This window comes from Pezoporus flaviventris, unplaced genomic scaffold (assembly GCF_033815535.1).
Source record: "Pezoporus flaviventris isolate CSIRO_AGI_PZ_B2104156 unplaced genomic scaffold, CSIRO_AGI_Pfla_v1 ptg000021l, whole genome shotgun sequence".
Taxonomy (NCBI): domain Eukaryota; kingdom Metazoa; phylum Chordata; class Aves; order Psittaciformes; family Psittacidae; genus Pezoporus; species Pezoporus flaviventris.
In genome coordinates, this window is record NW_026892569.1 from 8,656,254 (window position 1) to 8,671,098 (window position 14,845).

The window sequence follows — 14,845 nt, forward strand, 5'->3', positions numbered from 1 at the left end:
GAAGAGAGCAATGGATTTACTTCGTAGCACCTAAGGAGTAATGGAGAGGCAGAGAAAGCTGACCAAACCTTTCTCTTCTTGCACTGAGAAAGTTGTTCCTGTTTGCTTCTGACTCTGTTCTCTCCTAACTTTTTAAGACCTTTTCCTTTTAATAGAAAACATTGTATACATTTCTAAGCAAGCTTTGTATTTTTATACAATAGTAAACAATAACCCAGTAATTTACTTTAAGTGATCCAAACCATTAAATTTTTTTGGTTCTCCATTTTCAAAGATCTGAGTTTAAATTAAGTTCAGCATTATCCCACTGGGGAGACCCTCAGCTCATAATTCCTACCATTGAATTGCATGTCCTGGGTCTCAAGTATGTAAGATTTGCCACTGGAAAAAGGAAAAAAAACCTGACCCATCATATTTTGAGGTCTAAAATGCAGAAACATCTGCTAGAATCATATTCAGTTGGCTGAGGTTAGGAATATGGGAGCCTGGAGCTGATCAGTGCTGCCCTAGGTCAATGGGAATTACACTGAGAGGTTTCAGCAGACAAGGGCGTAATTCAGTCAGCTTTAAAAAAAATCCATGAAACAGAAGCCTAACTTTTTCTTTCTTTTTTTACTTTCAGCCTCCTACTCCTTCCTTTCTGTCGTTTGAGCCACTTGTTCTTTTGAGTATATTATCAGAGGTGGAGGCCTTCACATTCCCATGCCAGATGAACTGCAACACAAATGCCATCTTACTTCATCATTTTTATCATAACTAATTTTTTAGCTAATAAAAGCACTTACAGCTTTATCAGGATCAGTAATTAGAGAGGACATTTCTTTAAACAATATTATTCTTCTGGTAAAATTATTTTATTGCTTATGTTTTCGTACGTTAAAAAAACTAGTTGTGCAATAGAAACCACACAAAGTGCATTTAATACTGAATAGAGAGCATATAACTTCTTCTTGATCTAAAAAATGAAAAATTGCTAAACTTCTCAGGAAGCTGTATCAATCAAGATAAATCACAGATTAAACTGGTGTATTTTAAACCATAACATATTTAGAAATTAGAAGACAGAAAAGCATTTTTAAAGAGGTCAGTTTAAAAGAACAAAAAATGGAAACAGAGAAGAAAATGTAATGATTTTCAGTTGCCATTGCTTCTTTACCTTTTCTTTAATTTCTTAACTTTTGAATTACAAAAGAGTAGGATACTCTGCATCTCAAAGTCCTTCAAGCAGCTTGATATACCTGTAAACCTGAAGCACCTTTAATCCTGCTTGTCTTCTAAGTGGTTCAATCACTAGAGAATGTCATGTTACCATCATATCTCACTCTTATAACCTGCACTTTAAAATAATCCTTTTGTCCCTTCTATCCTCTTGTAAATCCACTTATACACTATAGAGCAACAGAAGATGCAAAAGGCTATTCAAAGCACAGCGTTTAAACCTTCCAGAGTGTTATTAGTTTATTTAATGTAACTGGTTCTCAAAATAGAAAAAATAAAATTAAAAATCACCTGATCATTCCCTGTGTGTGCTTCAGTGCAAGGGAGCAACTTGAGAGGAAAGAGCTAATACTTCAGAGAGAAAATAATTTTTAGGAACACAGTTCAAGAACAACAGGCAGAGTATAAAAAAGCAGCCATTTATGGACCTCTTGTCCATGAATTTGTCTAATCCCTTTTTGAACCAGCTGATGCCACTCTGCCTTCTGAGAGTTTCAGAAGGTCACCAACCAACCAATCCATAAACCAACATTTCTCTCCTTTTCGAATCGATCACTGATTAACTTCAACATGTGCCTGATATTCCTCACGCTGGGAGATCTGGCAAACAACAATTCTACCTTCAGTTTATGCCTTCCTTTGAGATTCTGCAAACTTCAAACATATCCTCCCCCTGCCTTCCCCTCCCCAGAGTGAAAAGTCTTTTAAGTCTCTCCCTCATAAAGCAGCTGCGGGATCCCCTTGATCTCTCTACCATTCAGGTTCCAGGGAAAGCACTTGACAAATAAAACCCCTAAGAAGTATTGTGGAATTTCCAACATAAAATGTTTGCTTGAGCACTGACTGCTAGTCTTCTACTGAGGCAAGGTACCTGAATGTCTAAAGACAATAATGACAACAAAATCAGAAAAAGTGCACTACTAGGATACAGAGTGGCAACTACCATCAAAGTCCCTTTCTGACGCCTCAAAGCATATGGAACATTCTTACAACTAGAAAGTCAAAAGCCTAAAATTTCTAGTTTCTTGAGAACACAACTCATGGAAACACATGATAATTACACCAAAATACTTATGAAATGAAGAAAACCAGCTGGTTAGAAGACAGACCCATTTTCTAGATAATTATGCTTACTTATTATAACCAGAATATGTGTTGTCTGGAATACACTGAACTCTTTCTGGTTGACCTTCAGACAACGCTCCTGTGACATAACAAGCACTACTGCCATTCCGTAACAGAGAGGAAGACACTGCCTTCCTGGGAGGGAAACACTTTTTAAAGGTTGCTGCTGCACCTCCCACTTTCTAAAGGGGACAGGCAACATGGGAGAGACTCCAGCTTCCTTTCCTTGGATACTCATATAAAAGCAGGCAAAATACAACCTCTTGTATCACATTCTGGAGCAATCCTGAACTGATCTTACCTACCTCCAGCAGCAGGTGACAATTTATTTTGAAAGTAAATTATGACCCTTAACAAGAACAAAAAAGAAATGGCACACTTTATTCCCCTGCTGATGAAATTTCAAACATCATGAATCACATAAAATAAAATCAAAGTATACTATCATTTAGTCTGAACATGTAAGACTCTCAAGTGAATAGGAACTTGGTGGCAGTCATACACCTTTAAATAAAAGAAATGCTTTGCCAAGTAAACAGTTCACTCATTCTGTTCTCACAGAGAGAAACATTTTATTGCTTTGTGCCCCTCCGTTGTTTACAAAAGAAAAACATCTTTTCATTTTAGTCAAGAAAGCTTCTGTTCCAGAGAACAAAGCCTTCATTTGGGTTTCTCTAATCTTTATGGTGTTTGCAAGTTGGTGTCAAAAATGTTAGTCAAGGCATGCTGTGTTACAGGTCTGTGGGGCAAAAGCAGTCACAAGAGACTTTCCACCCAAGTTAGAAGGAGACCACATTACCATTCTAACTACTTCCTATGGAAGTCACAGTTGTATCAACATCCTGCTGTTTTGTTTGTATTTAACTTGGGATATGACTCTCTACACTCCCAGCATGAATCCTACAATTAAATAGAAGCAGTCCACAGGTTACTAAAAAACAGTCCAGTGTTCTACATTTGAAATGGTACAATATTTGAGACAATCAACTTGCTATCCATTCACTGAGCATGTTTATAGTATACATTACCACAGCTGAAACAAGTCAAAATAATCCCTCTAGTAAAATTTTAAAAAATAGTAAAACTGCTTTCTGAAAATTATCCTTTTTCCACAGCTATGTACACACTGTTATCGAAAAATATGTTTAAGAAACCACGCGGGACAAATTATCATAGCATTTTTTTCTCAAAATATAGGCTGCATTAGCGCTAACAAAGTAGAAAAACCAGTATTTTAAAATTCTACTTTCAAAATAATACCTTATTAATAGTCTAACAAATCTGACCCCAGTGTATTTGCTTAAACTTCAAAGAGAATCTTTTAGTGTCATGTATCCACTATTACTTAGCCTAGAACCATCTCCAAGGCAGGTGCTGGCTCTTTTTAGAATATACTATTGTTTAAAAAAAAAACAAAAATATAAACTAAGCATCTTTGTCCACACCTTTTACTTAAACACCTCAGTTTCCAGTGTAGGCAGGATAAACAGTTACCTCTTTTCTTGCTTTCCTTTCTGAAAAGAAGGGGCGGGGGGAAAGGACTGCCTCCCTGTAACATAGAAAGCAGACAGGGTCTGCAGGGAAGCTATGACTTTAAGTGGCTTTAAAGACTGAGTTCCAAGGAATTTCAAAGAGTAGTTGTCAACTTAGATCACCCTGACAGTTTCTCCTACCTTCCTATATTGCTTTCCTCATCCTTGCTGCTGCATGAAAGAACCCCAGAAAGGAAATCAACTTCATGACTACAAGTAAAGTACCTACAATTTCATCAGGGATTTTCCTAATCAATGAGAGTGTCATGCTTCTGGCCTGTGTGTGCACTGAACAGGTGTGTTGCATACATAATTACTCTGAAATGTTCCAGGTGCACTGGATTTACTAGTCACAGAGATTTCAGATGCACTTTTGACCATGGCTGTACCCACAGTGATGAGGAAGAAATCACTATCCTATAGGGGTGGAGTATTCAGGATATAAATAAAGGAAAATACGTTCAGTTGCTCTCCCTTTCCCTCCCCAGAAGGGAGGTGATGTTTCTGAGATGGTGATAGATGGAATTAGTAATAGGAGAATGTAAGGCAGGGACATGAGCTGATTTGTCCAGGTGCTGGAAACATGTCTAGATTCTCTAGACATCCAACAGCCCTTGTCAGAGCTGCAGCTCCTGCTGAGCTGCTACACAGATGTGAAATCCCCAACTTCTACTTCAGTAAAATTTATAGATGGAAAAAAGGGGTATGTCTGCAGAACCAGATGAATGGTAAACTTTCTTATACTTCTGCCACTAGTACTTCATAAAGCATTTTGACTTCCCTACAAACTCTGACTCTCTAGTATTACATCTTACATAGTCTTCCCCTTTAGGCCGTGATCCCTGACTTCCAAATCCATTCAAAGACTCTTTTCATCCCTACAATATCCTCAAAAGTTCACTTGAAGCCATTTGTATGCTATCTGTACTTGAATTTCCTGCATTAAAAGGAAGGAGGGCACCAGTAAGACAAGACACATTCTCTCTGCTGCAAGAGGACAAGCTTCCAGCTTACACTATGAAGCTTCTTATTTATTCTCTGTGGAACCAAGCAGACCCAGACCATGGTCTTGCACCCGAGGCTCGCATCTAGCGGCAAATACAAGTGTCCTCTCCTGTTTGGAAGAGCTGAACCACTAACATAGAAGGCATAAGTGCAGTATGTGCTCAGCACTTCTGCAGAGTGGCAGCTGCTGGGACACACTGCTTGGTCAAAAAAACACTTTATCCCTTTCTTCCCACAAATATTTCATCCTTGACTATATACAGGTGCTGTTAAATGAGTAAAGTAAACATACTGAAAAACAGAGATAAGCAAAATTCATTTAGTATTTTCAGTGAAAAAAAATGGTAGATGTTCTTAAACAAAGGAAACGATGCTTAATATTATACTGTCACTGTAACAGCATTTACTGCAAAATCTAATTTTAAAAGACTTTGTTTTTTGGACAGCAGAGCAACGTTCTATTTTTTTTTATTTTTGTTATTGAATGAAAGGACTGGTAGCTGGTTATTTTATTAGGAGATCTTTAATGCTTCGTTACTGAAGTAATCTGATTTATTCCACATAAGGGAAAATATATATTCTTCTGGAAATTTGTAGTAAATTTCAGGGAAAAGTCACTTCCAACAAAACTGATTTAGCAATACCCACAGGTGATGGCATGAACTCTATCAAAGGTAAGGAAATTGCCTTTCAAACTCTTGGCAAGAATTTCCTTCAGGATACATTGAAAGCTTCAGAGCATTGAGTGTACTGAGCTGACTGCTGAAGGAAACAGTAATTAACAGCTGGATCTCAAAAATTAAGAATTCACAGATCTTCAAGTCAAAACATGAAGTTCATTCTGTCTGGGGATTAATCTTACGGTCACCCATTTCTAAGTACAGAGCTTGTGACAGGTAACTAAGTCACTGAAAGATCATCAAATTAATGCAAAACCACATTGAAATACTTTTATTTTTAAAGAATCTTGTATTTAAATATATTTCTAAGGAGAGTAAACACCACAGTAAGTTAATTTAAGGACTTTTAACCAAGAAAACCCTAAGTTTTGATAAGACATTTTGGGGGCGTTTAGGGGAGATGGTGGTTTTAGTGTTTTGTTTTTAACTTCAGCGGTTGCAGCTTGAAGATTACATGTATAAAATTTACAAGTTGAACTAACAAAAAGGGTGATAATAATTTTTATATCTTTTCCCTCACATGCCATTACTTTCTTTTATGACTATTGGCTCTCCAGGTCAAACTTCGTACCTTTCAAAGGGAAAATAAATTCGACCATTTCTAAAGAGGTGATCTATCCCACAGAGTAAAATCCACTTTCCACAAAGATAGGCATTTATTTCACATATGTATATGCAGCAATTTTAATATTATATAAATAGCCATTTATCTATCTATACAGCTATCTAATTTTGTTACAAGCAGGTTTATGAGTTTTGGAAGGAAAAGACATCTGTATGAAAGCATTGTGGATGGCTTGTGGTCATGAAAGTATGCTCCACAAATATGACATTTCTGAAACATCTGAAAAAACCTCCACCACATCACAGCACAGAAACTTCTCCTACCCTCAAGCTCTTCATGTTACAAAATGAATAAGCTTTTCTAGGCAAACCTTGTGAAGGTCTCAGTAAGCTGTGCTCCTTCCTGTGCACTCGCAGAAACAAAAACAATGTCTGGAAAAAGTAGCCCTGACATATATTTTTAACTACCAATTTTTAAGTTCAGGCCAACTGAAACATTTCTATGGATGATAAATAAATTTCGTAAAACATCAACATTTTGTCACACTGCGCAATACAGACATTTTTAAAACTAGCACTTATTAAAGAATAAAAAGTGCATTGATTTTTTTTGGTTGTTGTTCTCAGAGATATAAAGAGCTCAAAGCATTAAGACAATTAGCCAAAATGATGGATTTGAACACATGCTGCATTTTACTGTTAACATGTATGCGTAACTTCCATTAATGTCAGTATGAGTTATGTGTGCACTGCTAAAATAATATAACCATAACAAAAATATTTCCTCCAGAACTGATACAGTAATATTTTTAACAGACATTTTGGAAAAAAAAAAAACAAAACAAACACATATTTAGAAAGTCATACGCAAATGAAAATCATTTTCCAGATTTAAATCTTTGGAATTCTTTATAATAGCTCTTATTTTTTTCACGTTGGTATTAAGTTAAGAATAACTTGATGTTTATCTCCTTCCATCAAACTACCTTTCATTTAATGGGCACTTCTCTAGTTTCCAGTTCAAAAAGACCAACCAGATAATGAACAAGGTCCAACTTCTATGCATTTTTACTCTAAACTTCCTTAAATAACTGGATGTATACAGGAACATGTAATGACAACTGAAGAAGTTATCTAAAACTGACAACTGATTGTAGCCAGTATATTAAGATGGATCTTCGCAATGTCAGCCAGATGGGCCTAGAATGCAGAGTTATGTTTGGAACTTGAACATAATATAAGCATAGGAAATCATCATGAATGTTCTTAAACACACAGTACATGCCTATTTAACTGAGAGGTAGCAGCCAAAAACTGTAATCACGCAACATTAAATTTTAAAAATGATAAATAGAAGTTACAGTCAATGCTGCCAATTAATAAATGATCTTAAAATAGCCAAGACACATTCTTTTAATATATTACTACAGCACAGAATTATCATTATTTTCTCCATGGACATCTGGGCCTTGCTTCTGTAATCTGGTTTTGAGAATGCTTTATTCATGAGAAAAAATGTAATGCCATATTTAGTACATTCTGTGGTAATGCAGCAGTTTTATAAAGTTTGTTTGTCATACACCTATTTCAGTGAGCAATTTCAGAAATTAAACTATTGCAATGAAATACCCAAATTATTTCTAAAAGACATTTATTACTAGAATCAGAGAATCACAGCATGGTTTGGGTTACGGACATTAAAGCTCATCCAGTTCCAGCACCTCTGCCATGAGCAGGGGCACCTTTCACTAGACCAGGCTGCTCCAAGCCCCATCCAAGATGGTCTTGAACACTGCCAGGGATGGGGTACCCACAACTACTCTGGGCAGCCTGTGCCAGCACCCCACCACACCACAGGGGAAAAAGAACTTCTCCCTAATGTCTAATCTAAATCTCCTTTTTGTCAGTTTAAAGCAATTCCCCCTTGTCCTGTCATAAGATGCCCTTGTAAAAAGCCCTCCTCTAGAATTCTTATCAGCCCCTTGAGGTACTGGAAGGGTACTCTTAAGTTCTCTCCAGAGCCTGCTCTTCTCCAGGCTGAACAAGCCTAGCTCTCTCAGCCTGTCTTCACAGAAAAGGTGTTCCAGAAAAGTAAGAGCAAAAAACCAAACAAAACCAAACCATAAAAAAAACCAACACACCACTCCCCCCCAAAAAAAACAAAAATACATAAAACAAAAAGAACCAAAACACCCCCCCCATAAACCAACATACATTTAACTAGAAATCTTTACTAATTTCAATTTTATATCCTAATTTAAAATTTTCTTCTAATTTTTACTACTTTACTTTAAAAGTTTATACTGTAAAAGCACAGTATGTATCTCATTAAAAATTTCAAACTGTTTCTATCTTGGACCACTGATACTGGGGTCTTTCACCATAGTAGCATCACCCTTTATTCATAAAATGGAACAGCTTTTATCAAAAGTCAAACTTCACTATTTTTTGTCAAAATCCCTTCTCTGACTGAAGATATATGCCTTTCACGGCTTTTCTGTGAGGTTCTGTGTACCCAAGCAAAAAAAAATCACAGGAAGAGAATTAAGGATACTGCTTCTTTTTCCCCTATGTTGATCAATAATTGGCAATTATAATCAAAAATGAAAACCAAATCTTACCATTTGGAGAAGAAACAAGTATGCACTCAAAGAAACAAACCAAAGCATTATACAGAAAAGATGACTCCATGAAATATACTGGCAATGAGCACCACAGGTGTATTAATATGTACATATAAAAGAAAATCAGAAAATGTAAAAAAAAAGTATCTATTTTAGAAGGTAATGCCACATGCTACTCTAATTCATATGTGCTCCTATTTATTTTTTTTTAAAAGATATAGACCTCATTAAAGTCAAAGCAGAAGTTCTTTTGTTTTCACTGGAAACATTTGTGCTTACATGACAGTATTCTGCAACCATATTACATGGCAGCCATTCTTAAACCCTACCTTTATAAAATTCTAGTACATATTTGTTTCCATTTCCAATCTGTCTTATTTACAGCAACATTATTAAAACCATTTTTTCTGATTATTTAACTTCCTTTTATATTAAATATCTACAATTTAACTGAAATTATATACAGCTTAAGTGCTTGGGGTTTATTCTTCCCTCCCTCAATAAAACAGTTTCAAAATTACAACTGTGAATTTTCTTTGTTGAATGTTAACTCCCCACCAGCCTAGCCAAGTCACAACAGGTTCACTCTTTTTTGCAGGTTTTAATGATCATGTCAGAGCTTTAAGATCCCATAATTACAGATATTTACCTTTATTGTGGGTAGGAGGTTAGATTTAAATTATAGGTCTACCCTCCTTTTTCGTTCTGTACTTTGTGTATGCAAATAGGTTTTTGGTGGTTTGGGGATTTTTTAACAAATTCAGTGCAATAAACTTTGCACCATCCACATGAAGCTAATGAACTCTTTACATGAGTTTGATACTAACAGAAATTCCAACACAGAATTCCCACTGTAGATGGGGCTTTAGACTCTCAATTTCTCAAGGAAATCATATTGTGCTGGTATTTTGTTTGCATGTAACAAAGGAAAGCTTTCAAAAATTTCTTCTCATCAATTGTTTAGTACTTCTAAAATGAAGACTTTCTATATGAACTTAACACTCAAGACAACTAGAAGTCCTTAGATTCAGATAAATATATAATAGAACAAAACAAAATAAACAAACCCAGGAAAAAAAAAACAAAACCTTCTCATAGCAAAAAAGCAGTAATTTTAATTTTTCTAGAAATCAGATATATCAATGTACTTACTTCATTTCTAAAATTTCTTCAAGCTGTTTTCTTCGCTCTATTCTCAGGTTAGCCAGATGTGCTTCTTTTTCAGCCAAAGACTGCTGTGTTGAGGCAAGACGTGCTTTGGTAGAATCTAATTCTTGTCTAGTCTTTTCCAGTGCATTCATCAGCTCTTCTACCTAAGAGAGAGAACTTTTTAAGATCCATATTCTTTACAATGAGTCTTAAATCTATATATGGGGAAAAAAAACTAAACAAAACTACATAAAAGGAACTATGGTAAACAGCTATTCAAATCTATTCCTGTCTTAACTGTTTTAAAACTGAAGTAGTCCTTTAAATACCAAAAAATCTTAATGTTCCCATGAATCCACTGAGTAACAAGCAGCATTCATACAAAACAGAACTAATACAGATCACCAGAAATCCATTTAACCTGGGCCACTGCTACATACAGACACAGCTTACAAATATTTTGTACACCATTTATATTATTTAAATCCAGGGTAGTGGTAACTCAGCGTAACAGCAATTTCAGAAATTCTAGAAGCAGATATAGGTATTTCTTTTAATATAAAACTGGTCATGGTAATCAATGTATTTTTATCAAAAAACACACACCCTTCTGTGCAGAACAGGTTGCCCATGGAAGCTGTAGGCTCTCCAGTCTTTGGCTATCAGATCTTGACTGAATGAAGCCTCGAGAATCAGATCCAACTTCAAAGTTACTCCTGTTTGAAGCAGGGGTTTCAACCGCATTGCCTCTAGTGGTCCCTTCTAACCCCAATTATTCTAGGATTCCAAACTTTAAATGTTTGTTACTGCTCTAGTAATAACTGAGTTATTTTCCTCATTACAAGTGTGAGAATCTCTGAACTCTGAAATGTAGGAAAGTGTGGGTAATCCCACTCTTTAATTAGCACTAGTAAATGTCAGCTGGACACAGAATAAATGGCTTAACTCCAGGAACTCAGCAAACCTCCATCTTTTCAGAAAACAGAATTCAGAAGAAAAAAAAAAGTGTACAATATGGTCCATCACATTCTTTAGAGAACGCACTAAAGAATGGAGACTACATAATGACACCTGTCTGGCAGCATACAATTTACCTGTGGGATGAACCATTATAGTCACAGAAGTAGAGAGTCATAAATAGTCCCTGGTAACCAGAACACCAGCACGATTTCCCCTTATTCAAATGATACAGTTTACATTAAGAGCTGCAAGTGAGCAACAGATGCACTTCGGGTTTTTATGAGATATAATGATTCAAATAATGGATGTTCTATTTCCTGTATCTTCTTTCTCACCTCTTTTGTCCAAATATTAACATCTTATAAATTAGTGAACACTTCAGGAAGAATATGTGAATGAAATGTAATGGAAAAGAGGATATATTCCAGTTGTTCATGTCATGCAAGCCATTTAAAAGTGTTCACTTTTGCTGGCGTATTGAAAAGTCTAAAAATATTCTACTGTGGCTATCAGTGAACATCAGCATGGCTACAGAGAAAACGTTTGCTCCAAATTTCATGCAAATTTTTGTTTCTTATTATCTAAATCCTACTGGCATGCAATCAGTGTTTACAAACCACATTATTTTTGCTTCAGTTTGAAAACACATTGCCTCCTATATAACAGGTTCAATATAGCAAAATTAATAATGCAGTCGTCATCAAATTACGAGTACTCACACCCTGTTTGAAAATTATATACTGATTACTTACCTCTTCTACACCAGCTGCATCTGCATCTTTATATTCTCATAAGATAAATGGAATGTAAGAACACATCTGATACCCTTCGTATGTAAGAAGCTGTATTTCATGAATGCAGGATCAGAATTACCAATAGCATTGAAACTACTGATGCTCAACCTTCCATCCAGAAAGTAAAACCAGCATAATACTGATACAAATGAAAGAGCAAGGAGTGAAAATGATGCAATAGAGTTGGTGCAGGTGCAAGATTCCACTACAACAAACCATGAAAGATGAAGGCTTTAGATATTTTTGTAAAAGGACTACCTAGTGAACTTTCACAGTAGAAGCAGCAAAGAGAAAATATACTTGAGGAAAATAAAGAAATAAGAAAGCTGGATTTGCATTTAAGGGGGGGGGGGGTGTATTTAAAAAAAAAAAAAAAAGCCCCCAAAAATGCATACGGAGAGAGATCAAATTTCTTTAAAAATATACTGAATTTCTAATATAACACAAGAGACTTCATTTTCTGTTTTAGCACAAGAATACAAACCCATGCTGTCTCCAACACGGACAAAGCTCAACAACTAAACCATAATATGACATTTCTATCCGTTTTCTTGGGTTATTTCTCAGGCTCATCCTTGTGTTTTTTAAAAACTGCTTGTAGTTGCTGCTGAGCCTCCAGCCTGCTGGTTAACTCCAGGATACATACATTAATGGAAACAGTAGTAAGTTTTCAAGACTGAGAAATCATTCATTCATGAAGACTCTTGCTTTGAGACAGCATCTTTAAACACCCAGTCACTCTGCACTTACAGATTTGTTTGGCAGATGAGAATGCAGGAAGGCAGAATAATAGTACTTCCATATCTTTAGTATCATTGCATTCCTTTTCCTATAGGTTCAGCTGAATTTAGTATCCAGCCTGCTGACTGGCTGAATACTCACCTAAGTTCTGATGTATCACATCAGTTATATTTTAAAACATTTCAGGGAATTAAAAACTTGTGGAAAACAAAGCTGTGGATTTGTTAATGTATATTAATAACATACTCTTGTGTTACCAGACAAAAGAGATCAAAGTTTAAAGGAGAGAGAAAAAAACCTTTAAAAATTTAAATATGAAAACTTTCTCAAACCACAAATCGTTAACACGTGTAGACTTGAAAGTTACACTTTCATTTACACTTTCAACCCAGTATTTGCCAGCTAGTTCTTCCTTCACTTCTTGAATAAGACCCAAGTTCAGAGTTGTATGTTTTCCTAGTTAACCGTCTCATCCGCAGCTACAGCAGGATTCACACATACAGGCATGTGCAGAAGGAACTGATTTTTATTTTTCTATAAATCAACTGCTATCCAATGTGAATGTGTGAGTGCTGAAGGTGCACAATCATCTTTGCATGTTTATTATACAGCTGTAGAAGATACAATGGAAAATGAACTTAAAACACTGAAGGCAGTATTATCTAGATAGAAAAGTCGGGGTGGAAGGGAACATTGTAAACATACACCAAATTCTTAATGTAAGCACATGTTCTCATCTTTGGTATTAGAATTAAAACGATAGCTGAAAGGAATGAAGGGTTAATGTCAGTTTATTACCTCTCAGCCTTACTGTAAGAAATGGGAATAAATCCAGTAGTACTAGTGACAGATTTTAGCTCCCTTTTGCTGCATTTAGGAGCACATACTCTTCTGAGCATTACAAAGGGTCAAGATGAAGTTTGTCTTCATGACCCTGTTACCTGTGCTCATACACCCGTTTGCGTGCCGAACCGACGCACCTGCGCTATGTAATTACCACAGATGCAGCCTTTATTCACACAGGCAGGTCTCACAGTAACCCCGTTCACCAACAACACGCTCTGAGGGACGCGCGGCTCCCCAGGGCCCACCGCGCCCGCGCCCGCGCCCGCCCCCAGCGCGGCTCCTGCCCTGCAGCGCCACCTGCTGGGAAGGCAGGTGACGTCCCCGAGCTCCCGCGGACAGCTCCTGACCAGCCCGGCAGACACTTGGTTCCTGAGATCTGCTCATTTTCTCCCCGTTATCTCTATTAGGGGAAATACCTCTAATCAAAACCTTTGCCATTTATATAGCAGCTAAAGAATTAATAAGGATTCATGTTTTGAAAGAATTTACTCTGAGAACCTCTTTGAATACAAAGTTCTTTGCTACTACACACTCTATGGCCCCAGTACATTATTAAGTGGTGGGGTTTTTTTCCACTTTGAAAGACAACGGCCTCATTCTATCCTTTGGATTTTCTAATAGAAACCTTTTTTATATATATACTTTCAGAAAGTCTAACCGACCCCAGCACTTCAAGGACTTTATTAAAATCACTGCTAGAATTAAGTTTACATCTTAGAACGGCAGAAACACAGCATATTCTTAAAATTCTTCCTTAGTTTTGAGTCTGTTTTAAATGAGCATTTTATACGTCTTCTGCAGCCTCACATTTTCAAGTCCTATCAGCAGCGTTTCACACCAAGATAAGAAAAGAAAAAGAAATGAATGTGGCTGTAGTATACATCTGCGTTACCAGATTCTGCAAATTAAAGAAGGTTAGAGTTCAAATGAATGACAGTTTATTAAAAATGCCCTGGAGCATTCTTAATTCCAGATTGGATTCGGCTCAGCACAACTCATGCTAACATAATACTGTTCCAGTTTGTGGGAATAAGGAGGGGGAGGGACAACTGCATGTTTTCTCAGGTCAAGTATAATATATTTCTGCACGATGACGAAGAGCTGGCAAGTGGCCAGCAGTCAAGGTTAGTATTATTAGTATTACTATCTTAAAGGGTTGGCACTTCATTTTAGCAGTGATATTGGTGATAAATATAAGAGTTTTGGATCTCTCTAACTGACTTTTTCAAGTATCAGTAGCTATACAAAAACTCCCTCTTTTTTTTATTTAAAACCTTATCTTCTGTTAGTACACACAGATCACTTATGATCTGTACATAATAAAGGGAAATAAATTCTACTATTTACTTATCAATTCTTCACTTTTCTTTAATACAAGAATATTAACCATTACAGATAATTTAAATTTAAAAAAAAAAAAGCAACTTTAACAATTACATTTTTCCAGTTCAGGTTTATATGAGCTGAATTTTAGCAATAAGTCATCAGTCAGTGTAAAAATCCATCCAACTGTTTTCAGAGGTGGTTTGATGTTTTTTCCATTTGCTAAGAAAATGCTTTTCTTTTTCTTTCTTTTTGCCAAGTTACACTATGTAAATTTCAGTTAT

General features: G+C 36.2%; 1 protein-coding gene across 5 annotated transcripts in view; it reads right to left on the reverse strand.

The window, feature by feature from the left end:
• The window catches only part of ERC2 (ELKS/RAB6-interacting/CAST family member 2), a 501,303-nt gene that overhangs the window by 219,667 nt on the left and 266,791 nt on the right, over window positions 1-14,845 (reverse strand). For all 5 annotated transcript variants that reach the window (XR_009743832.1, XR_009743831.1, XR_009743829.1 and 2 more), the window contains one exon: window positions 9,901-10,061. Coding sequence is in view for 1 of the 5 variants with exons in the window: in XM_061455881.1 (XP_061311865.1) it covers window positions 9,901-10,061 (161 nt within the window). In the remaining 4 variants the exon portion in view is untranslated. The remainder of the gene's footprint in view (window positions 1-9,900; window positions 10,062-14,845) is intronic.